This window comes from Lepus europaeus, chromosome 4 (genome assembly GCF_033115175.1).
Source record: "Lepus europaeus isolate LE1 chromosome 4, mLepTim1.pri, whole genome shotgun sequence".
In the NCBI taxonomy this organism is placed as follows: domain Eukaryota; kingdom Metazoa; phylum Chordata; class Mammalia; order Lagomorpha; family Leporidae; genus Lepus; species Lepus europaeus.
This window is the reverse complement of record NC_084830.1, coordinates 144,415,816-144,439,889: the sequence shown is the minus strand read 5'-3', so window position 1 is coordinate 144,439,889 and position 24,074 is coordinate 144,415,816. Positions and strand designations below refer to the sequence as shown.

Here is a 24,074-nt window from a genome sequence, read left to right as displayed (position 1 = left end):
TGCTATCTTTTTTTAAATTTTATTTTAAAGATTTATTTATTTGAGAGGCAGAGAGAAAAAGAGGTGTCTTCCACTTGCTGGTTCACTCCCCAAATGGCTGCAATGACCAGGGCTGGGATCATTAGAAGCCAGGAGCCTGGCGCTTCCTCTGGGTCTTGCACACAGGTGCAGGGGCCCAAGCACTTGGGCCATCTTCTACTGCTTTCCCAGGCCGTTAGCAGAGAGCTGGATCAGAGTGGAGCAGCTGGGACTAGAACCAGTGCCCATATGGGATGCCGGCTCCGCAGGCAAAGGCTTTACCTGCTATGCCCCAGCTGCTGTCCTTTTATAACAGAGACAACAAGACCTTGTATACTACTGTGCAAGAACAGCTGTAGAGCTCAGACCTGCGTCTGAGCAGCCGCTGGGTCCAGCCTCCTGTTTTCAGGACACGAAGAGGGAGGAACAGGTGAAAAGCACCACAGGTGCACAGTTGGCACAGTCCAGACTGGGAGGATGTAGAAGTCAAACTTCTGGGTCCTTTAGCAGCAAACTAAGGCAAGAGCACAATGAGAGACCAAAAGACCACATTTTAACACTATATAAAAGGGACAGACTAAGTTATTAGTTCTAGGGGTGCGTACATTGGCTTCCATCTCTAGAGAAATGCAAGGAAGTGATTATACAAATCTGGATGATTTGGGGGAGGGTGAGAGTTGGGGTTGATGGAGCACACGGAGGAGCTTCTGGTTAGTTGTCAAAGTTCTCCTTCCTGACCAAGGTGGTCATTATGGGGATGCCGGCCAGGTAAGAGTTCATTAGACTGCATGCGGTCTGTGTGTGCACTTCGTTTTATAGTAAAAGGTTAAAATGCACTTTGTTTTCATTTGTGTGTGGGTAGGGGGGGGGTAGCGCATTTCCCTGCTGAGGTCACGTGCCAGTGGCAGTGGGGGTGGTAGAATACCCCAGTTAGCATGCGGAACGTGCTGGGTCTGCTCCATAGCAGTACTTCTGTGAGTGTGTGGACTGGCAGTGAACCCCACACCACCCTTCCAGAGTCTGGCCGGGGACCATAGAACACGTGTTACACGTGACTTGGTGGGAGTCAGGGGAAGAGATGAGTTGAGTGATGTGAATCTTGGAATGGTCTGCAGAGGCTGGAGAGCCTGGTTGGCAAGCCTAGGGGATATTTTGTGTTGGGGGAAGGATATTGACTTTTGGGGTGATAACCGATTTGTGTTCAAGTCCCAGCTCTCCTGCCTTAAGACTAGCTGTGAGAATTTGTGCAAATTACTCAAGCGCTGTAATTCAGTTGCGACATCTGTAAACTGATGTTGTCAAAATACATTTTGCAGAGTGGCTGAGCGGCTGCTGAAAATAACACATAGGACCAAGACCTGATGAACGTTTTGGGGGATCCCAGGGAGGGTAACAAGGAGGACTATGATGACCCTGGTCTCTCACCTCTGGCAGAGGCAGGTGGAATCTCAGGCAGAGTGGGAACCTGCTGCAGCATTGGCTGTGTGCCCCAGACGCAGGCCCCTTTGGTGGAGACTGGGAGATGGTGGCTCCAGGCGCTCAAGGACATCTCAGTCCGTTCATTAGAAGGCCATTAAGCTCACCGAGCAGAGGCTTTGGTGCCCACACATGATTAAAAATATAGACTTTATAGAATTAATTCCGCAAAGTCGCTTAGTAACAAACCTCTGGAGGAGCGGGGAATCTGGTCCCCAGGGTTGCAGCATGTTATTTTAAATGTCAAGTTCTCAGTAACAACAACACAGTGATGAGATAGAGAAATGGGATGAGCTAAAAAGTTCATCTCATAGAAAAAGGGAGTAATAAAATGATCATTAGCAGCTGCGAAGGGGAGCGGGAGGGCGCGTGCAGAGACTGGCTCACGCCTCCCATAGCGCTGGAGGCAGGGCCTGGAGCTGCTGCTGGCGGCTCACCGGGGTGACGGATGTTTCCAGAAGGACCCGAGGGGAGGAGCTGGAAGGCTGCAGACACGAGGAAGTGATAGGAAATGAATATGCTAAGTATTCTTCCTTGATCATCTACACGTTGTGTTCACAAGTTCTCCTGCTGTGCCCCGTCTGCGTGTCCAGTTATGTGTCCATTTATGCACCTCGGGCTGGCCTTGTGGGGCAGCAGCTTGAAGCACCGTGCGGCGTGCCCCATCCCTGTCAGAGAGCTGATTTGTTTCCTCGCTACTCTCCTCCTGATCCCTGTTCCTGCTAACGCGTCCTGGGAGACAGCGGGTGATGGCTCAAGTGCTCGGGCCTCTGCCACGCATGTGGGAGACATGGGTTGAGTTCTGGGCTCCTGGCTTTAGCATGGCTCATTTCTGGATTTTGGGGCATTTGGAGAGTGAATCAGTGGGTAGAAGGTACCTATCTGTGTTGCTCACGCTCACTCTGTCACTCTGCTTTTCAAGTATGTGGGATAAACATTAAAAATAAAGAGTGAAATTATGTATATAAAATAATCTTTGTCCTAAGAGGAAAGCAGACTGTCCTAAGAGGAAGCTCCCCTGCTGGACGTAGCAGACAAAGGCTTGCAGGTGCGTTCCAGCGACGGAAGGACTCATATCTAAAGAACTAAAGGATGGTGTGGGTGTTTGTTGTCACAGGCAGTGGGCTCAGGTCCCATATTGGAATGTCTGGATTTGATTCCTGGTCCCAGATCCTGACTCTGGTTTGCTGCCAGAGCAGACCCTGGGCAGCCGTAGGGTGGCTCACGTGACCGACGTTCCTGCAGCCCCGTGCAGACCAGGATGAGTTCCCAGCTCCAGCTGTGGCCCCTGGCTGGCCTGGGGCTGTCGTGGACATTTGGGAAGTGAACTAGTAGATTGGAGTTCTCTGTCTGTCTGTAGCTCTCTGTCTCTATAATAAATTAATAAATAATTTAAAAAGAATTAAAGGACAGTATGAAAACAATGTCTCATGAAATAGAGAATATAAATTAGTAGGGTAGAAATTATTTAGTAGAAATGAGATGAAATAATTGCAATAAAAAAAATCACTGGAGGAACTCAACAGCTGATAGAAGAAAGAATCAGGGAACAGGAAAATAGGTCAATTGAGAGTCTCCAGCCTGAGAAATAAAATGAGTAGAGACCTTTGGGCGCTGTCAGACATAGAAACGTGAATGTAATAGGAGTCTCAGAAGGAGAGAAGAGGAAGGGGAGAAAAAAATATGTGAAGACAATGGATAGAAACTTCCCAGATTTGATGGAAGACATTGATCTGCACATCCAAGAATATCAATAAACTCAAATCCATGGCTCAGGGGCTGGTGCTGTTGAGTATTGCTGACATCCCATGTGGATGCCAGTTCGAGTCCTGGCTGCTCCACTTGTGATCCAGCTCCTTGCTACTGCGCCTGAGAAAGCAGTGGAAAATGGTCCTTCCCTTCCCTTCCCTTCCCTTCCCCTCCCCTCCCCTTCCCTCCCCTCCCCTCCCCTCCCCTCCCCTCTCCTCTCCTCTCCTTTCCTTTCCTTCTTTTTTCTCTCTCTCTCTCTCTCTCTCTCTCTCTTTCTGATTAGTTATTTAAAAGGCAGGGTTACAGAGAAGCAGAGGCAGAGAGAGAGAGAGGTCTTCCATCTGCTGGTTCTTTCCCCAGATGGCTGCAACAGCTGAAGCTGTGCTGATCTGAAGCCAGGAGCCAGGGGCTTCATACAGGTCTCCCACATGGGTGCAGGGGCCCAAGGACTTGGGCCATCTTTTCCTGCCTTCCCAGCCATAACAGAGAGCTGGGTTGGAAATGGAGCAGCCAGGACTTGAACTGGCATCCGTAGAGGATGCTGGCACTGCAGGCCCCAGCTTTATCTGTTAAGCCACGGTGCTGGCCCCTCTCTCTCCCTTTGTATTTCTGCCTTTCAAATAAATAAGTTAATAAGTGAATCTTTAAAAAAGAAAAAGAAATCCACAGCTAGACACATAGCAATCAGACTGTTGAAAGGTGGTGACACAGAATTTGAGAGCATCAGCAGAGAGGCAGCTCATCACATGAAAGCAACCCTCAGTGAGACGAACAGCTCACCAGCAAACGGGGTCAGGAGCACTGGGTGTCATACTCGTACTGAGAGAAAGGGGCTGTCCACCAGAGACTGTACATCCAGGAAAGCTGTGCTTCAGAGGTCAGAGTGGGGGGTGGGCCCCGCTGTGCAGATGCTGCTCGGGGTGCTCTGTGCCCTGCTGGAGTGCCTGCCTTTGAGCCCTGACTCCTCGGCTTCCACCTTCCTGCTCCTGTGCACTCGGGAGGCAGCAGGTGATGGCTCAAGTTCTCAGGTCCCTGCCAGCCACGAGGGAGCCCCGGGTGGAGTTCCTGGCCCTCAGCTTTGGCCTGGCCCAGCCTTGGCTGTTGGGGGCATTTGGGGGAGTGAAACAGTGGATGGAATTTCTTTGTCTGTCTGCTCTGTCTCTGTGTCCCTCTGCCTTTCAAATAAATAAAATGTTTAAAAACTAAGAAAAATGAAAGAAAGCGAAAACGTCACAGCGTCCTTCCACCCGAGGGACACCTGAGAAGCACCAGAGTTCGGGAAGCCGGCGGAGGTTTACAGCAGCCAGGTGAACACGGCTCCCGTCCTGTCCCGTTCTCCAGCGTGGTCACCGTCCTCAGGTGAGCAGCTTGTAGTCCCCGTGGGGGACGCTGCTCCCTGGTTCCAGGGCAGCCGAGCAGGCCCTGTTCTTACAGAACTGGCTTGGTCTGTTTGCACCTGAGGAACCTGGAACTTTGTCAGGACAGAGAGGTGGCTAAGCGGAGGGTGTTTGTAACCCACGTGGAGGGCAGCCCATTGCTGCCTGGGGCTGACCGGTCCCAGAAGAGGCCAGCAGTAGACAGGGCGGAAGCCTGGCGTGAAGGCCCGGAAGGGAGGTGGTTTGGACATTGAAGCACTGGACAGTTCCCACTATAGAGTGGAATTTAGGATGCCACACACCCACGGCCGGACAGATGTTTACAAGAGAGCTGGGAAGATCCCACGTGTTCATCTCTAGCTGATCGTTAGGCTCAGCACAAGCCGAAAGTGAGGTTAAGGCAGCTGGTGAGTGGCTGGCTAAGCTTCAAAGTTCTCCAAACAGCCTATCTGGAAGTTCTAGGAGAGCTTGTTTCTTTCTTCTCTCCTTGTCTTATTCTCTCCCTCTCCCCTCCCTGCCTCCCTTCTTCACAAGGCATCTAAGAAACTTTATGTCGAAAGATTAGCTGACCAGAAAATAAAGAAAAAGAGACTTCAGAGACCGGGCATGATGTGAATGCAGTCCTTTACAAAAATAGTTTGGAAGAGTCGCTCAACAACGACGGCCCACAGAAACAGAACGAACCGTGAGGAGGGGACATCTGGTATCATGAGTGAGCGCATTGTAATATTTGAAATACCCGGTTTTTCAACAAAATGCCGTGAAGCATGCAAAGAGACTGGAACGGATGGCTCAGACCCAGGGGAAGCGAGCAGGAACTCCCTGAGGAAGCACGGACGCTGGATGGAACTAGATAAAGACCTTACGGCAGTGGTGTCAAACGTGCTTAAGAGCTCAAGGAAGTCCTGGGCCGAGAGCTCAGGTGGCCAGGAGAACGCTGTCTCAACAACTAGAGAGCATCGGTAAACAGAAGTCACAAGAAGGAATCGAAGTTCCGGGGCGCCGCAGTGCCGCAGCTGGAGGGAAGCGCTGGTTACAGGGATCCAGCGGCAGACGCAGCAGGCAGAGGGAAGCCTCGGACCCGGGGACAGGGCAGCGGAAGTCACCCCGGGTGAGGAGCAGGGCAGAGCTCGAGGACAAACGGCCGAGAGAACTGTGGGACACCGTCACGCGTGCCAGCATGCGTGTGATGGACAGAGAATTCTGGGAGGCAGACGTGGCCAGATTTCATGGAACACGTGAGTGTGTACATTAACGAATCTCCGTGAATTTCAGGAAGGAGAATGCTGAGACACATTGTCATTACCCTGTCATAACAGAACAGAAGATCTTGAAGGCTGCCAGAGGCCTGCATCTCGCCTTGCAAGGAAGTTTCTCCTCAGAAACTTAGAGGCAGAGGTCGGTGAAATGACATGCTTAAAATAAAATTAAAAAAAAAAAAATACAGTCAGCCAGGGGTTCTAGAGTTGCCAAAACCGTTCTTCAGAAATGAAAGGGCAATGAAGGGTTCCAGGTACACAGAAGGAAGGACTTCGTTGCTGGTAGACCTGTGCTAAAAGAGACTACAGGAAGTCAGGCGGAAGTGAACCAGGACAGGAAGGCATATGAAGAAAGAACTCTGGTCAAGGCGACTGGTTAGGTAGTCACTAGTAGACAAGTCACTACTGCATTTTAGTTTGCAGCTTTTTTTTTTTTCTTTTTAAATATTTATGTGAAAGAGTTACACACAGAGAGAAGGAGAGGCGGCGGGGGGGGGGGGGGAGGGAGTCTTCCATCTGCTGCTTCACTCCCCACATGGCCGCAATGGCTGGAGCTGTGCCAATCTGGAGCCAGGAGCCAGGAGCTTCTTCTGGGTCTCCCACATGGGTACAGAGGCCCAAGCACTTGGGCCATCTTCTACTGCTTTCCCAGGCCATAGCAGAAAGCTGGATTGGAAGTAGAGCAGCCAGGATTTGAACCAGCACCCATATGGGATGCCGGCACTGCTGGCGGTGGGTTTACCCGCTAAGCCACAGCTCTGGCCCTGCAGCTCCCTTTTTAAAATAACTACGTAAATCAGGTAGTTACGGTTAATGGGCACACAGTGTATAAAGATGGGATTTTTGACACAAACACATAAAGGTAGGGGGATGGAGCTACATGGGGGCAGAATTGTTCTGTTAGTGAAGCTAAGGTAGTATTGATTTAAGTTTAAGAAGTCAATTGTAATTGCAGGGGCAACCACTAAGAAATAACCAAAAGCTAAACAGAAAAGCAAATGAGAAATCAGAATTGTAAGTACAAAGAGATAATAAAATAGTAGTGAGGAATTAAGGAAGCAATAATGACCTGCAGAAAACAAGTAGTGAAATGACAGAAGAATGTCCTTTATTAGTGCACGCTTCATTGTGGACACATTGCACTGCCCAGCTGGTCCAGCGTTGCTGGCATTTGGGCAGTGAACCAGCAAAGACAGTCTCTCTAATCCGTCTCCCTGCCTCTCAAGTAACTTTTAAAAATACACAATGGATGGGGCTGCTGTTGTGATGTAGCAGGTAAAACTGGTGCTGGCAACCCAGGTATCCTATACACATGCTGGTTCGAGTCCTGGCTATTCCATTTCTGACCAGCTCCCTGCTAGTGTACCTGGGAAAGCAGCAGAAGATGGTCCAAGTGCTTGGTCCCCTGTAAGCCATGTGGGAGATCTGGATGAAGCTCTTGGCTTCTGGCTTTGGCCTGACCAAGCCCCAGCCTTTGTGGCCATTTGGGGAGTGAACCAGCTCGCTTACTCTCTCCCTCTCCCTCTCTCTCTTTCTCTCTCCCTTTCTGTAACTCTATTTTTCAAATAAGCAAATAAATCTTTAAAAAATACACAGTGGGGGCTGGCCGCGGCTCAATAGGCTAATCCTCCGCCTGTGGCGCTGGCACACCAGGTTCTAGTCCCGGTCGGGGCACCGATTCTGTCTTAGTTGCCCCTCTTCCAGGCCAGCTCTCTGCTGTGGCCAGGGAGTGCAGTGGAGGATGGCCCAAGTGCTTGGACCCTGCACCCCATGGGAGACCAGGAGAAGCACCTGGCTCCTGCCATCGGATCAGCGCAGTGCGCCGGCCGTGACGGCCATTGGAGGGTGAACCAACAGCAAAAAGGAAGACCTTTCTCCCTGTCTCTCTCTCACTGTCCACTCTGCCTGTCAAAAAAAAAAAACAAAACAAAACAAAAAAACAAAACAAAACAAAAAACACAGTGGGAAAAAGTTGATCTTTAAAAAGATTAATAAAATTAACAAATTTTTAGCTACGTTGAGAAAAGTAAGACTTAAATTATTAATATCAGAAATGACAGGGTTATTTGGGGAATACTGTGAAAAATTTTATGCCAAATGAAATAGGCAACACCCAAACTACCAAACTGACTCAAGAAGAAATAGAGAACAGACTGATTGGAACAGTCTTATAAGATTAATCAGTAATCAAAAACCTTCCAACAAAGAAAAGCCCGGGACCAGATGGCTTCACCAATAAATTCTAATCTTTTAACAAAGGAAAATACCAATCCTTCTTAAACTCTACCAAAAACAGAAGAGGTGGGAACCCTTCTGAGTTCATCCTGTGAGGCCACTGTCACCCTGACACCAAAGACAGCACAGGAAAAACCATGGACAGATACCCCTTATGGATATAGGTTCAAAAATACTTACTGAGCTGGATTCAGCAACATGTTTAAAAGGGTGATGTGCCATAACCAAGTTGGATTTATCCCAGAAGTACAAAAGTGATAAAAAATACGAAAGTCAAACAATAAAAACATAGTAAAATAAAAGCAAAAATACACATGGTCATCTCAGTTGGTACAGAGAAAACATTTGATGAAATGTTTAAATCATCAAAGATTTAAAAAGTCCAAAAGACAAACCAACAAAATAGGAGTGAAATTCCTTAGCTTTGATGAATGACATTTGTTAAAAAAAAAAAAAAAGCAAACCCACAGATAACATTATACTAAATGGTGAAAGAATGAGTCTTTCCCCTAAGATCAGGAACAAGAGAAGGATCCCTGCTTTAGCTACTATTTGAAATTGTACTGTAAGTTCTTACCAGAGGCATTACGCGAGGAAAAAATAAAGGCATGTCACTTGAAAAGGAGGAATTAAGATTATCTCTGTTTCCAGGTGACTTGATCTTACATGTACAAAGTCTTAAAGAATTCTGTACACACACAAAGAAACTATTAGATCTATTAAACAAACTCAGCAAAGCTGCAAGGTACAAGATCAACAGCAAACATCAGTTGTGTTTCAATATGGTAGTAATTAACAGTCTGGGAAGGAAATTATGAAAATTCCTTTCACAATAGCATCTCAGAAGAATAAAGAACATAAGAATGAGTTGAGAGATGTAAATACTGAAAATTACAAAACACTTTTAAAAGAAATTAAGGCCTGAATACGTAGACATTTGTGTTTGGTCAAGGGTTAGAAGACAATCTTGCTAAGGTGGCGGGGCTCTGCGAAGTGATCTGCAGATGTCGTTCAATCCCTGTCAGAATTCCAACAACCCCTTCCCTCACTCCCTCCCTCCCTCCCTCCCTCTCTCCCTCCTTCTCTCCCTCCCTCCTTCCTTCTCTCCCTCCCTTTTTACAAAGGTGGAAAGAAAATCCTCAAATTCATATGGCTGTGTAAGAGACCCCAAGTAGCCAAAACAGTATTTATTTATTTTTTAAAGATTTATTTGTTTATTTGAAAGAGTTACACAGAGAGAAGTGCAGAGAGGGGGGGGGGCGGTCTTTCATTCACTGGTTCACTCCCCAATTGGCCACAATGGCCGGAGCTGTGCTGATCTGCAGCCAGGAGCCAGGAGCTTCTTGCAGATCTCCCATGAGGGTGCAGGGGTCCAAGCACCGGGGCCATCTTACACTGTTTTCCCAAGCCATAGCAGAGAGCTGGATCAGAAGTGGAGCAGCCGGGACTTGAACAGATGCCCATATGGGATGCCGGCACTGCAGGCAGTGGCTTCCTCTGCTATGCCACAGCACCGGCCCCCCCAAAACGGTGTTTGAAAATCAAAGTAAAGCTGAATGGCTTGTACTTACTGACTTCAAAACTTACTACAAAGACATGGCAATCAAAACATTGCAGGACTGGTATAAAGACAGATGTACAGTCCAATGGAGTAAAACTGGAAGATGGAAATAAACCCAAATATCTCTAGCTAACTGGTTTTTCTAAGTGTCATTGTGACAAGTGTACTATTTCTCTCTTTTTACAAATATTTAAAAGAATACTCCCATCCACTGGTTCACCCCCAAATGCCCATGATAGCCTGCGCCAACTCTGGGAGACAGGAACTCAATCTAGGCTTCTCGCATGGGTCGAAAGGGCCCAGTTAGTTGAACTATCACTCTTAACTCACAGGGTCTACATTAGCAGGAAGCTGGAGTCAGGAGCTGGAGCCGGGTATTGAGCTCAGATGCTCCTAGATGGGACATGGGTCGTTTAACCACTGTCTTAATCACTAGGCCAAGTGCCCACCCCACAGCTGACTTTTTGTCAAGGATGTCAAGCACAGCCAATGGAGAGAAGGATGAGCCCTCCAGAAATGGTGCTGGGACAACTTGATAGCCACATGCAGAAGAGTGGAGCTGGACCCCCGGTATACAAGTGAACTGAATCTGCAGCGATGATCTATATATAAGAGCTAAGAATATTAGAAGAACAGAGAAACAAATCTTCATGACTTTGGGTTTGGTAATCGATTCTTAGGTATGAAGCAGGCAACAACAAAAAAGCAGATGAATTTGGCTTCGTGAAAATGAAACACGTTTGTGCATCACTGGGCACTGTTAAGAGATAAAAAGATAACCCACAGAATGAGAGAGATGTTTGCAAGCCATGTATCTGGTATTAGGTAAGGGATTAATACCCAGGGTATACAATGCACCTCCACAACTTGCCAGCTGTAACAACCATCAGTGGACAGAAGACGTGAGTGAAGAAGAAATTATAAATGAGTGGTAAGCAAATGAAGAAATAGCAATACTGGTTCATAGGGAAATACGCATCAGGACCGCGGGAGGTATCATTACATTACATTGTCCCCATTAAGATGGCTTTTATAAACAGAAGAAAGCAAATGCAAAGTGGCGAGTGTCCTTGGTAGCCCTTGTGGAGATCAGAGTTTCTGTGCACTGTTTGTGAGAATGTAAAATGGTACAGCCGCTGTGGAAAGGAGCGTGGCAGTCCCGTAACAAGTTAAACAGAATTACCACATGACCCAGAAATCCTGCTTCTGCCTGTGTACCCAAAGGAATGGTAAGTAGGCACTCAGGTTATTTTTTTTAATAGGTTTTATTTATTTATTTTTTGACAGGCAGAGTGGATAGTGAGACAGAGAGAGACAGAGAGAAAGGTCTTCCTTTTTTTGCCGTTGGTTCACCCTCCAATGGCCGCTATGGCTGGCGCATCTCGCTGATCCTAAGCCAGGAGCCAGGTGCTTCTCCTGGTCTCCCATGCGGGTGCAGGGCCCAAGCACTTGGGCCATTCTCCACTGCACTCCCGGGCCACAGCAGAGAGCTGGCCTGGAAGAGGGGCAACCGGGACAGAATCCGGCGCCCCAACCGGGACTAGAACCTGGTGTGCCGGCGCCACAAGGCAGAGGATTAGCCTGTTAAGCCAAGGCGCCGGCCCAGGTTTTATTTATTTTTATTTGAAAGGCAGAGTTACCGAGAGCAGAGTCAGAAAGAGAGAGAGAGAGGTCTTCCATCTGGTGGTTCACTCCCCAGATGGCCGCAATAGCCAGAGCTGTGCTGATCCAAAGCCAGGAGCCAGGAGCTTCCTCCAGGTCTCTCATGTGGGTGCAGGGCCCCAAGCACTTGGGCCATCTTCCACTGCTTTCTCAGGCCATAGCAGAGAGCTGCATTGGAAGTGGAGCTACCAGGACTTGAATTGGCGTCCATATGGGATGCCAGCACTGCAGGCGGCAGCTTTACCTACTATGCCACAGCACCAGCCCCAGCACTTAGGCTCTTGTACATCCATGTTTATGGCTCCTTTATTCACAATACACAAAAGGTGGAAGCACCCTAAATGCCCTCCAGTAGATGAATGGATAAACAAACCATGGCATATGCATACAACAGGCTATCACTCAGCTTCTAAAAGGAATGGAACTCTGGTACATGCTACAGCATGGATGAACCTGAAAACATTACGCTAAGTGAGATAAGCCAGACACAGAAGGGTATAGTGCCAGTATCCCATATTGGAGTGTCATTTTGAGTCCCAGCTACTCCACTTCCAATCCAGCTGCCTGTTGATGTGCCTGGGAAGGAAAATAGGAGATGGCCCAACTATTTGGGCCCCTTTCACCTATATGGGAAACCAGGTGGAATTTCTGGCTCCTGGCTTCCACCTGACCCAGCCCTGGCTGGTGTGGCCATTTGGAGAGTCAATCAGCAGATGGAATATCTCTGTTTCTCCCTCTCTCTGTTTCTCTGTCTTTCGAAATAAGAATATTTTTTAAAAAAGCAAAAAGAAGTAAGGAAATGGAATCACATACCAATTATGGATAAAAAGGCAAATTTTCTAAAGATACCATCTCTTCCAATCATTCAGTAAAATTACTGCAATTCCAATAAAGTCTGGCATTGATTTTTCTGTGTCAAAGATAATTCTAAAATGTGGATGAAAGAATGAAAGATGAAAGAAAAACCAAGACGGAGGGGGTTTGACTACCAGATAACATGGTTTTTTGTAAAGCCATAATAAGGCAAGGCCATGATGCAGGGGTAGACGGACAGGCAAACACAGTGGAATGGTGCGCTCCCAGAGAGACCTGGCTCCCAGAGGGACCTGACTCCAGGAGAGACCTGGCTCCCAGAGGGACCTGACCCCCAGAGAGACCTGACCCCCAAAGGGACCTGGCCCCCGGAGAGACCTGGTTCCCAGAGGGACCTGACTCCCGGAGAGACCTGGTTCCCGGAGAGACCTGACTCCCAGAGAGACCTGGTTCCCAGAGAGACTGGCCCCCGGAGAGACCTGGTTCCCAGAGGGACCTGACTCCCAGAGAGACCTGGTTCCCAGAGAGACCTGGCTTCCAGAGGGACCTGGCCCCCAGAGGGACCTGACCCCCAGAGGGACCTGACCCCCACAGGGACCTGGCTCCCAGAGAGACCTGGCTCATGTGGAGCCTGGCGTGTGGTGGATAGGATGCAGGCGCACCGCGATGGTGGAAGTTGCATGAAATGGTACTATGATGCTATAATGACTGGGTACCCACATGGAGAAGAACATGTTTGCTTATCTCACAGCACACCTGGATGGATTAGAGACCCAACTGGAAAAGCAGAAAGAAAATAGAGAAGAACAGGCATGCGATCTCACAAGGGAGCTGTTTCCCAAGATAAAAAACACGCAAATGAAGAGAAAGTTTGATAACTTTTGTTTCATTACAACTTTAAATTTCTTGCAATTAATAGAACATTGAAAAACTGAAAAGCCAGCGAGGAGCCTGTAGCAGGCTGAGGGTTAGGATCCAAGAGATGTACAACACATCTTCCACGTTGACCAGAAAATGGCAAAACCACCTGACAGGATTTGTGGCAAAAGATCAGAAACAGTCCACGATTTAAACAGAAAAAGATGCCCAACCTCATTAATGAGAGAAATGAAAACTAAAAGGGTGCGATTTCACATTCATCCGACTCATACAAACGAGCAAGCATGGCTGTAGGAAGTGTGGGCATGGGTGTAGAAAACTAGCAACGTTGCTGATATTAAAGTAAATTGGTTCAGCAACTTCAGGAAACAGTTTGTCAAAATTTAGTGCAGTTGAAAATAGCCTGCAGCGGCCGGCGCCGTGGCTCAACAGGCTAATCCTCCGCCTTGCGGCGCCGGCACACCGGGTTCTAGTCCCGGTCGGGGCACCGATCCTGTCCCGGTTGCCCCTCTTCCAGGCCAGCTCTCTGCTGTGGCTAGGGAGTGCAGTGGAGGATGGCCCGGGTCCTTGGGTCCTGCACCCCATGGGAGACCAGGAGAAGCACCTGGCTCCTGCCATCGGAGCAGCGCGGTGCGCCGGCCGCAGCGCGCTACCGCGGCGGCCATTGGAGGGTGAACCAACGGCAAAGGAAGACCTTTCTCTCTGTCTCTCTCTCTCACTGTCCACTCTGCCTGTCAAAAAAAAAAAAAAAAGAAAGAAAAAGAAAATAGCCTGCAGCTGAGTATTTCCACTCCCGGGTGTGTAAGAGAGACTACACACGTGTGCACTAGGGCGTACAAGAATTGTTCAGACTTTGTACGGTTGCACTAGACAAACTGCAGTAATTTAAGTGGACTTGCCAAGTAGTGATGAAACAGTTAATTTGTTTTATAGAAATCAACGTGAGTGACTCCCACAAGCACAATTTTAAATGAAAAAAGCAAATCGCTGAAAAATACGTGAGTGTGTATGCTATTTGTGTAATGTCTAAAGAATCTGAAACAATATATTTGTAGGGACAGCTCTGGTAAGATCACGTGTGCATGGGGCTGGCGTTGTGGTGTAGCAGGTAAAACCGCTGCCTGTGATGCCGGCATCCCATGTGGGTACCGGTTCCTACCCCAACTGCTCCACTTCTGATCCAGCTCCCAGCTAATGTGCCTGGGAAGAGCAACAGATGGCCCAAGTGCTTGGCCCCTGCCACCCACGTCGCCGGAGACCTTGATGAAGCTCCTAACTCCTCATTTCAGCCTGGCAGAGCCCCATCCATTGCAGCCATCTGGGGAGTGAACCAGCGAATGTCCCTCTCTGTGACTTTGACCTTGAAAAAAATATTAACTTATGCATGGCGAGCTTCAAATTTAGGATAGGGTTGGTTGCCACTGTGGTGCAGGAGATTTGGTCCGTGAGAGACCTGCAAGAGACCACCTGTAATGTTCAGTTTTTTCTGGGTGCTAAGTAAATGGCTCATCATTGTATTGTTCTAGAATAATTGTGAATCTGAAATAGTACGCGGTGGCCACGTGGAGACCACGAGTATGATGCATGTGGGACCGACGGTTGCTCAAACGCCAGCCCAAGGGGTGATTGCGGGTGCCGGGCTTTTCCTGGGATGCACCTGACACACACCAGGGATCTTCAAAAAGCTCCCGGAAATGTGCACTTCATCCTCTCGTTCATCGTCTGTGAACTTGTTGGAGTATCCTCTGTCTGTCCTGCTGTCCTCAGTGGTCGCTCCCTCTGCCCTGTGCCTGGGAGGCGTCCCCTCTCTCCATCGCAGCCATGCTCCTTGGCCCCTCCTGTGTGACCTCGTCTGTCTCCTGGGTGGCTGCTGCGAGTTCCCTCCCAGCTGCTTCTCTTGCTGGCTCCACGGAGCAGCCGCAGCGAGTCTTCCTGTGCTCGACTCAGATGGCTGCCTTGCTCAGAATCCTCAGGCAGAGGTTCAACCTGAGCTCGCCCCTCCCACCGCGCTCCTGCTCTGGGCGCCCTCTGCGGGCCCCGGGCGTCCTGACCCTGCAGGTCCTCCAACGGCCTGCCTTTCACGCTGCCTTGTGCTTGCCATTCCCCCGTCCGTTGACGTCCTTTGCTGACCAGGTGGCTGGGACAGCGCCTCCCCCCAGGACCAGCCCCTCCGTCTCCTTTGGCTGGTGTACTTGCTAGAGTCTGAATGTGTTTGTTAAGCCTTTCTTTCTGCCCCTAGTAGATGGTAAGCTTCCTGCGGGCTGGGCATTCTGTCTTACTGCTTATTTCCCAGGGCCTGAAACACTGCACAGGATAGGTGTTCAAATCAGAGCTTTTACTGTGAATGCATTAATTGATTTGGATGGTACACAGACCGGTGCATCAAACTGGATGACAAGGAAGCGGTTGACTCAGAAAGTACCCCTTCAGGACCAGGCTCACTCCCTTTGCCCCCTCTGGGAGATCTGCACCTTCCTGTGCCCCTTACCTGCCTGCACCTCAGAGCCCTCACCCCACCCTAGCGGTTAACACACCTTGCCCCACATCAGAGTGCCTGGGTTTGGTCCTGGCACCAGCTACTGTCCCACCTCCTGCTAATGCAAACCCGGGAAGCCTGCAGCGACGGCTCAAGGGACTGTGTGCCTGCCACCTGTGTGGGAGACCTGGTTTGGGTTCCTGGTTTCCGGCTTCAGCCCTAGCTCACCTCTGGCTGTTGTAGACATCTAAGAAGTGAGCCAGTGGCTGGGAGCTCTCTGTCTCTCTCAGTCTCTCTACCTCTCTCTCTACCTCAAAAAAAATTTTTTTTTAAATAAAGTGCCTTTTGGCAGAACAAAGCCATTGGTGTTATGGATGTATGGGAAGAATTTGAAAGAGTGAAAAGATTGGTTCAGAGAGAAATGACTTAGTTAACTGATTTTAAGTACATATGATTACGTTAATAGATGCATGCTGGTATTTGAATGGTCTCGAGTATTCCTATAAGTTTGTATATTTGGGTGGGCAGCAAGCTCTTGGGACCTTCTCTTGGGAAACCTTGAGTTCAGGTTGCCTGATGCGTTGAGTTGCCATGCGCTGAATGGGACCAATGCAGTCATTCTGTCCATCCATCAGTTTCCCCAAGCACCCTGGGTCAGACCTAGCCCCAGGCATAGGGCTGTGGGATAGGGAACGGAGACGGGTACACTGAGCGGCCGCCCGGGTTCTTGCCCACGTGGGGGACTTAGGTGCACCCTCTCTGATTGGGTGGCCCAGGCAGGGAGAGGGCCATGGCCATGGGCCTTGCAGCTTGCTGATCCTCCAAGCCTTGCCACTCTGCAGATCTCAGAGGTCATCTTTGTGTCCATCTACGCCTCCGAGTTCTCCATGAAGGTCTATGTGGACCCCATCGACTACTGGAAGGACGGCTACAACCTGCTGGATGTGGTCATTATCATCATTATCTTCATCCCCCACCTCCTCCGAAAGATCAAGGACAAGCACTACCCCTACTTCAACATCGCCGATGGCATCCAGTCACTGCGCATCCTCAAGTTTATCACCTACAGCCGGGGCATCCGGGTGAGTGCCTCCCTGGTGTGAGGAGCCCAGGGAGGGGGCCCATCTGCCCAGCAGCCCCCCGGGGAGGGGGTGCCACAATGCTCTTGCTGTCTTCCAGCTAATGAGTCCTGCGGAGTGGCAGGCGCTCTTACCGGTACCATTGCATTTGGTCTTAAAGCAGTTGTAAGAAAGGAATTATTAGCTCCATTTTGCAGAAGAAGCAGGGGCCCGAGGTCACGCAGAGCTGAGTTGGAAAGGTGTGCCCGACCCCAGCGGCATCTGGCCTTTCCCCGTCCCGTGCTGCGTGCTGTGGACCCTTTGCTGTGCATGCCACGGACTCCGGCTTCCGGTGGCCTCTGCCTCTCTCCAGCTGCTGGCCCACACATCTGCGGTTCTGCCGCTTTGCTCGGTGGGAACAGTTTCCTTACTTTGGTGAGGCAGCCCTGGAAGTGCAGCTTCCACCAAGCTGTCTTCCTGGGTTGCTGAAGTCATGGAGTCTTCCCTTGAGTCAGAAGGCTTCGGAATGAGCCTCAGGGCTGACCCCTGCCCATGCCAGGCCCTCAGGCGGTCGTCCTGGGCACAGTGTACCTACCCTGGCTCTGCCTCCACCATCTTTGGGCCTCGTAGCATGTGCCCGCCCAGCCTGCCGAGCGATGGCCCCAGCCCTGGAGAAGGGAAGTGGACTGTTGGCTGCCTGCACCACACCCACACGCGCTCATTGGTGGCCCTCAGGGGTCGCATGCCTGTGTGCGTCCCCTCCCCACCCTTCATGGCCAGGCTTGTGGAGAAAGGGGCCTCTGTTTCTGGGCCCCACTCCCTGGCCTGCCACTGGTGCCCTGGCTTCTTGTCCCCTGTCACCTGGCCCAGCGGCCACTTCCCTTGCCGTCCCTGTCACTGCTTGCTCGGGGATGGTGGGTGGCCCATGAAGATGGTGTCAGCCCCCAGGCTGCGAGCAGGGTGGCATAGAGAAGGAACAGGTGCAGCTAGAGGCAGAGGTGTCATGATGTGAGGGTGTGGGTAGCCAAGCAGCCGACCCCACCCAGAGCAGAGGCTCTGCCCATGGAGGCAGGGGCTCCCAGAAGGCACAGGGTGGCCCCTGAATCTGAGGCCAGCAGGGGGCAGGTAGCCCCCTGGGAGAGAGCTGCTGGGAGTGAGGCCCTGGGCTAAGAGTGGCTCTTTAGCTGAGGACAGGAGAGAGGTTGCCCTGAAAATGAGGGTGCAGAAACACGCGGGGGTCATGTGCAGAAGGGGGTGATGGGCGTCAGGCTGTAGGAATGGATGCTCAGGCAGTGCAAGGAGCAGCGAGCAGAAAGGCAGGGAGGCAGCGGCATGTGCGGGGCTGGGCCAGAAGGCCAAGGCCTGAATGTGCCTGGGGCCACGGGCTGGGCAGGTCAGCCCCACCTATGTCCTTGTGAACACAGATGCCTCATGTTGGGCCTCAGGGCTTTTCTATATTAAGCTGAGCCTGTATCCCACACGGGCCCTGGGGGTCACCAGCCAGGCAGGCTGTGGCTGTGCTGTGGCCTTGGGGATACCATAGTAATGACCCGGGGTGACACGGCCCCTGTGGCTGGCTGGCTGGGGAGCTGGAGCTGCTGAGGGCCAGGACTGCACATCTATGCCCGTTTGTCTTTTTATTTTTTTATATTTATGTTATTTATTTGAAAGGCAGAATTGGATTTTTCATCCACTGGTTCACTCACCAAATAGCTGCAATGGTCAGGACGGGCCAGACTGAAACCAGGAGCTTCTTCTGGGTCTCCCATGTGGGTGCAGGGGCCCAAGCATGTGGGTCATCTGCTGATTTCCCAGGTGCATCAGCAGGGAGCTGGATTGGAAGTGGAGCAGCCAGGACTTGAACCCAGACCAGTGCCCTTTTGGGATGCTGGTGCTGCAGGTGATGGCCCCACCTGTTTGTCTTGACTGAAGTCCAGAAAAAGCCTTGAAGAAGTGGCAGTCCTGGTGCCCAGACGGGATCTCCGGCCCTGCTTAATTACAAGGAAGTCCCGTTCACCCAGCACCACCGAACCTGCATCACGAGGCAGCAGTCCCTTTCTTGCACACAGAGCAGCTCTGTTTGTTGGGCTCCCCAGGGCCACATGGCTCCATCACTCTGCTTTTCAGTGTGAACGCGGCCTTCAGAGGCTGGGCTGCATGAGCACGGGCTCCTCTTCCTCAGGCCGCATCATTCCGCGCCCTGAGCCTGTGCCCAGGGCTGCCCTTTCTGCCAGTCTTTTCCGTATCCATGATGTCCCGAGCCAGGAGGACAGTGTGGCTTGACCCAGAGCCCTGGAAGGCTGAACTGGGCTCCAGGAATTGCCTCTCCAAAGAATTTGGGAAGGTAAAATGAGACGTCCCCTGGAGACCTGGCTGGGCTGGGGGCCTCTGGAGCCCCGGACTCCAGGGAAGGAGCTGCCAGCCTCTGGGGGTCCTGGCATCCGCCCCCAGGGGCCTGGACTTCCACCCGTCTCTTCCTGGGCTGTGCACTGAAGGGCTTGTGCATTGAAGAACCATGGCCAAGACCAGCTCTTGGGGGGCCACTCTCTAAGTTGCTTCCCTCTGACCGAGCCAAGCTGTTGTTGGTGCTGGCCCTTAGGCTGGCCTGGAGGTGTGAGACCCAGCGGGACCCCTCCCCACTCTCAGCAGGTGCATCAGACTCTTTTCCCACCCTAGGCTCTTCCTCCCGGCCTGTGAGCCCAATCCGCAGTGGTCTTGGAGGGTTTTGGCTCACTGGACGTTGTGCGTGTAGTAGGGAGGGAGGCAATTTCATCTCTCAGCTCTTGTGCTCGGTCCCCAAACGCAAGTTTGCTTCCCTGGGGAGGAGGGAGGCATTGGCCCACTGCCCCCTGCAGGCAGCTGCCTTAGCAGTCTGGGCAGCAGGTGATCTGCTCTCGATGCCTCCTTTCCTGGTGCTTGCCTACTGGTGGTTGGGGGTGGTGGCCTGGAGCGGAGGGCTTGGGAGTGGGCCCAGCTCTACAGTGTCCAGGAATGGGACCCTGGCCGCGGCCCTCATGAAATGAAGTCTGCACGTGTCAAGGGAGGTGTGCAAGCTGGCTGCACGCTGTGCTCCGCAGGAGTGGGTGCTGTAGTAGGGAGATAGGACATGCCCGCTCCACAGGGAGAAGACTCGGGAAGGGAAGAGGAGCCGCGTCACTCTAGGCTGCTCCATCCTCACTCCTAGGGTGGCCTGGGGCTGAGAGCGGCCAGGGTTGGCTCCTGGCTGAGAAGCAGGTGTGTATCAGACACCCGTAACGCCCAGCTAGATTGATCCAGCTCTTAACCTGGGCACAGCTCCAATTCACTTCATTCGTTGTCCTGACACTTACCGAGCACGGGTGGCGGGGGCTGGCTGTGAGCGGGGCGCCCTCGCCTGAGCCGTGTGCCCCTGCCCTACAGACTCTCATCACGGCCGTGGGGCAGACCGTGTACACCGTGGCCTCCGTGCTCACACTGTTCTTCGTCCTCATGTACATCTTCGCCATCCTGGGCTTCTGCCTGTTTGGTGCTTCGGAGAAAGGTGACCTGAATAACTGGGGGAACCTGGCCGTGGCTTTCTTCACCCTCTTCAGCTTGGCCACGGTACTGTGTTCTGGAGCGGGGCGAGGGCTGGGTTTTGAGGAGGGACCACGGAGGTGACGGGAGCGTGTGGACATCCTGGGTCTCGCAGGGTCCTCCCCATGTTCTGGAGCTCAGGTGGGCCTGGGGAAGCTGGGGGCAGCCCCAGACAGGAGCCCAGCTCTGCCTGCAGACTCTTGAGTCCTTAGAGAGATTCTGGGTGTCCACAGGGTCATGCGACATTTTAGAAAAAGCCCGCAAATGCCGGTTCACTTGGATTAAGATTAATTTACAAGTGAACACACACCCCTTGGCCTTCTGGGAAGGGGCGGGCACAAACCTGCCTGGAGGGAGGACACACAGCCCACCCTGGACCCTGTTGGACTCCCAAAAGCGTGTGTGCTCTGCAGAGGTGGGCCTGGCGTGCTGACCGGTAGTGTCCACACACAGCGACCCCTGCGTCCCTGGGCCACCGCGGATAGACTGGAGCCAGGGTGTGGGGAAGTGTTGAGGGACGGGGCCAGGAAGTACACTGGGGCTGGAGCTCCCTTAGCTGAGCTGGGGAGGCCCACCCACCCTGCCGACCGTGACACTGAACCCTCCCTGCCCGAGCAGGTTGATGGCTGGACAAACTTGCAGCAGCAGCTGGACAACCGGAATTTTGTTCTGAGTCGGGCGTTCACCATCACCTTCATCTTGATCGCCTCCTTCATCTTCCTCAGCATGTTTGTGGGTGTGATGATCATGCACACTGAGGTGAGGCTGCACCTGCAGGCATGCCGGGTCAGGTTTGGTGCGGGCCAGGTCTCTGGGGAGAGTCCCAAGCCATGTGTTCCCGCTGAGCGGGAGTGGAGGTGGGGAGGTGGGTCCTTCCCTTGCCCAGCCTGACTCTTGCCGCCAAGCCGGTGCGTTTGCCTTGCCTCATGGTAGTGGCCAACAGCACAGGGGGACCAGGGAGGCACTGCCCCTGCCACGGGCAGCTTGAACCCTGTGTGTGCAGGGGGCCAGGAGAGAGGGTGAGAGGAAGCGCCTGGGGCCGGTGGGCAGCGAAAGCCTGCCCCAGCCTCTGTTTTCTGACTCCAGGACTCCATCAAGAAGTTTGAGCGAGAGCTGATGTTGGAGCGGCACGTGACCCTTATGGAAGAGAAGCAGGTGATCCTGAAGCGGCAGCAGGAGGAGGTCAGCAGGCTGATGCGGAAGCAGGTGGGTGCCGGCCGGCCGGCCGTGTGCAGGCGGACAGAGGAGCACAGGCAGGGAGGAAGGAGTGGCCGGGGGTGGGGCCTGGCTCCAGAGAGCAGATGGCCTTAGGTGAGGCAGGTGGCTTGTCTGCCTTTTACTGCCTTGGGGGTGTTGAGGGCTGTGGCTGCAGCATGCGCCCTGAGCAAAACGGTCTTGTGTGGCAGGACTGTCCCTGCTGAAGTGTCTGGGTGCCAGGCGGCCCAGGCCACGGAGGATAAGGGTGTGAGGGCTCTGTCAGGGGTCACCTGTGCTGGGCCTCCCGTGTTTCTGAGACCACCACAAGGGCATTTTCTGACCCAGGGCTGAGGGCTGGAGGGTGTATGTTTTCTGTGTTGGTGCCCTGAGTGCCCGTGGCTGAGCCGGGGTGCTGTGCTGTGTCCCCACGTTCTTCCTCAGGCTCTTCTCGGAGGTGGGGTCATTTGCCTGTCATGACTGTGCCTAGGATTTGTCCAGGGCTACAGCAGGTGACCTCTGAGCCGTGCTCGGCCTCTCACAGGTTCCTTCGCGTGTCCTCCATCCTAGGTGCCACGTCTTCCACTTTGCACTCTCGACCCCCAGCTCATCCACACTCACTGGCAGGGGGGGGGTCCCTCCCACTCACCATGGCCTTCTCGCCCATGTCTCTCTCCAGAAAAGCGTCGACTACAAGAGCTTCAGCGAGCTGGTGGAGAACTTCAAGAAAACCTTGCGGCACACGGACCCCATGGTCTTGGACGACTTCGGCACGAGTCTGCCCTTCATTGACATCTACCTGTCCACTCTGGACAACCAGGACACCACAGTCACCAAGTCAGTCCCCGCCACAATGCCCCAGGAGGACGAGGGGGATGGAGGCTGGCGTGCAGGGTGGGCCGGTGGAGCAGGCCTCCTTGAGGGTGCAGGGCTGCACCCGTGCCCCCAGCCTGTGGCTGAGGGAGCTGCACCCCCAGCCCGCCCGCCACCCTGACCCGGATGCCAGCTGCTTGGCTCTCCAGGCTGCTCCTCACTCCCTGCTTTTCAGGGAGAGAGGAAAGAGCGTTGGGTGCAAGTCAGGAGCTGAGGCTCCTGTCTTGGGTCTGCTGGTGCTTCCCTGTGTGGCCTCGGGCAGGTCCCTCCCGTTTTCCTGCCTGTCACACAGGGTGCTGCTGGCTGATCTGGTGAGAACATGCGGGGTCGGTGTTGTGGCACAGCAAGTCCACCTGCCGCTCGTGGCTCTGGTGTCCCGTGTGGCAGCTGCTCTGCTTCTGACCCTGCTAGTGCAACTGGGAAAGCAGTGGGAGATGGGCCACTACCTGAGTCTGCCACCCACACAGGGAGACCAGGATGGACCTCCAGGCTCTGCCCTTCTCCTAGAGCGGCCCAGGCCATTGCACCCACTAGGGGAGTTAGCCAGCACATGGCAGTATTCTTTCATATTCATGCTCTCTGTCTCTCTATCTCTATCTCTGTCTCTGTCTCTGTCTGTATCTCTATTTCTATCTCTCTCACCTCTGCATTGCAAACAAATAAATAAATTAAAAAAAAAAAAAAGAGGGGCTGGCATTGTGGCATAGCAGGTAGAGCTACTGCCTGTAACCAGCATCCCATATGGGTGCTGTTTCAAGTCCCAGCTGCTCCACTTCTGATCCAGCTCCCTGCTGATGACCTGGGAAAAGCAGCAGGAGACAGCCCAAGTGTTTGGGCCCCTGCTACCCATGTGGGAGACCTGAAAGAAACTTCTGGCTTCTGGCTTCGGCCTGGCCCAGCGCTGGCTGTTGCGGCCATTTGGGGAGTGAACCAGCAGATTGAAGATTTCTCTCTCTGTCTTTCCCTCTTTTAAATGAATAAATCTTTAAAAAAAAGCATGCATGTAAAGCCCAGTGCTCAGGCTGGCCCAGAACTGGGGCAGTGGCCTGCCACTATGAGCATCTAGCAGAGAGCCGCGGGCGCTAGGGAGCCACAGTGGGCTCTCAAGCAAGGACAGGCACGATGAACCCAGTTCTCGCTGAAAAGCCCCTGGGGGTTTCAGAGACCAGCAAAGCTAAAAAGGAGGGGTCACAGAGGGCCCATTTGGGCTCAGAAGTGGGCCAGGTGCTGACTGGCGCCTCCATGTCATACCCTTCTCAGGGCCATGAGGTGACAGAACTCACACCAAGGGGCAAACTCGGGATTCCAGCCCAGCCTGATCTGGCCCTCAGCAGTCCTGGCCCTCCCCCAGCCCCTCATGGGCCGGGTGTGGTGCACGTGCTGGTGCAGGGGTGTGGTGGGTGGGGCCAGGGTGGCCCAGAGCCCGCCCTGACCTCAGGTGCCCTCTCCTGCTCCACTTCCAGGCTTCAAGGGCTGTACTATGAGATCGTGCACGTGTTGAGCCTGATGCTCGAAGACCTGCCCCAGAAGTCCCAGTCCTCGCAAAGGTCCCATGATGAGTAGCTGGCGCGGGTCCCCGGGCTCGGAGGGCCTTGCAGGCTGTGCTGCGCCCCATTAAACACAGCTTCCGAGACAGCCTCTCCAGAGTTGCTGCGACCGTGCTGCTTCCCCATCCTCGGGACCTGGGCCTGGGTAGGTGCCCCTGAGGTCTGACTCCCCCCGGGACGTAGCAGACCTAGGACTGGGGAGATGGGAACTCAAGGCTCGCCCTGGCCAGAGGACACACCCGGCAGCTGTGCCGGGCCATCGGCGAGGGGGCAGGGAGGACAGTGTGAGCCAAGCGCAGGAAGCACAGGGTGGTAGGGACCTGGCTCCCAGTGTGGCTGGTTA

The 24,074-nt window shown here is 52.7% G+C and overlaps 1 protein-coding gene across 1 annotated transcript in view; it reads left to right on the top strand.

Moving 5' to 3' along the window:
* CATSPER3 (cation channel sperm associated 3) overlaps window positions 1-23,870 on the top strand; it is a 32,280-nt gene extending 8,410 nt beyond the window's left edge. The window contains exons 3-8 of the mRNA XM_062189114.1: window positions 16,347-16,586; window positions 19,962-20,144; window positions 20,736-20,876; window positions 21,204-21,323; window positions 21,991-22,148; window positions 23,648-23,870. Coding sequence (XP_062045098.1) covers window positions 16,347-16,586; window positions 19,962-20,144; window positions 20,736-20,876; window positions 21,204-21,323; window positions 21,991-22,148; window positions 23,648-23,747 — 942 coding nt within the window. The 3' untranslated portion in view covers window positions 23,748-23,870. The remainder of the gene's footprint in view (window positions 1-16,346; window positions 16,587-19,961; window positions 20,145-20,735; window positions 20,877-21,203; window positions 21,324-21,990; window positions 22,149-23,647) is intronic.
* The last annotated feature ends 204 nt before the right edge of the window (window positions 23,871-24,074 follow it).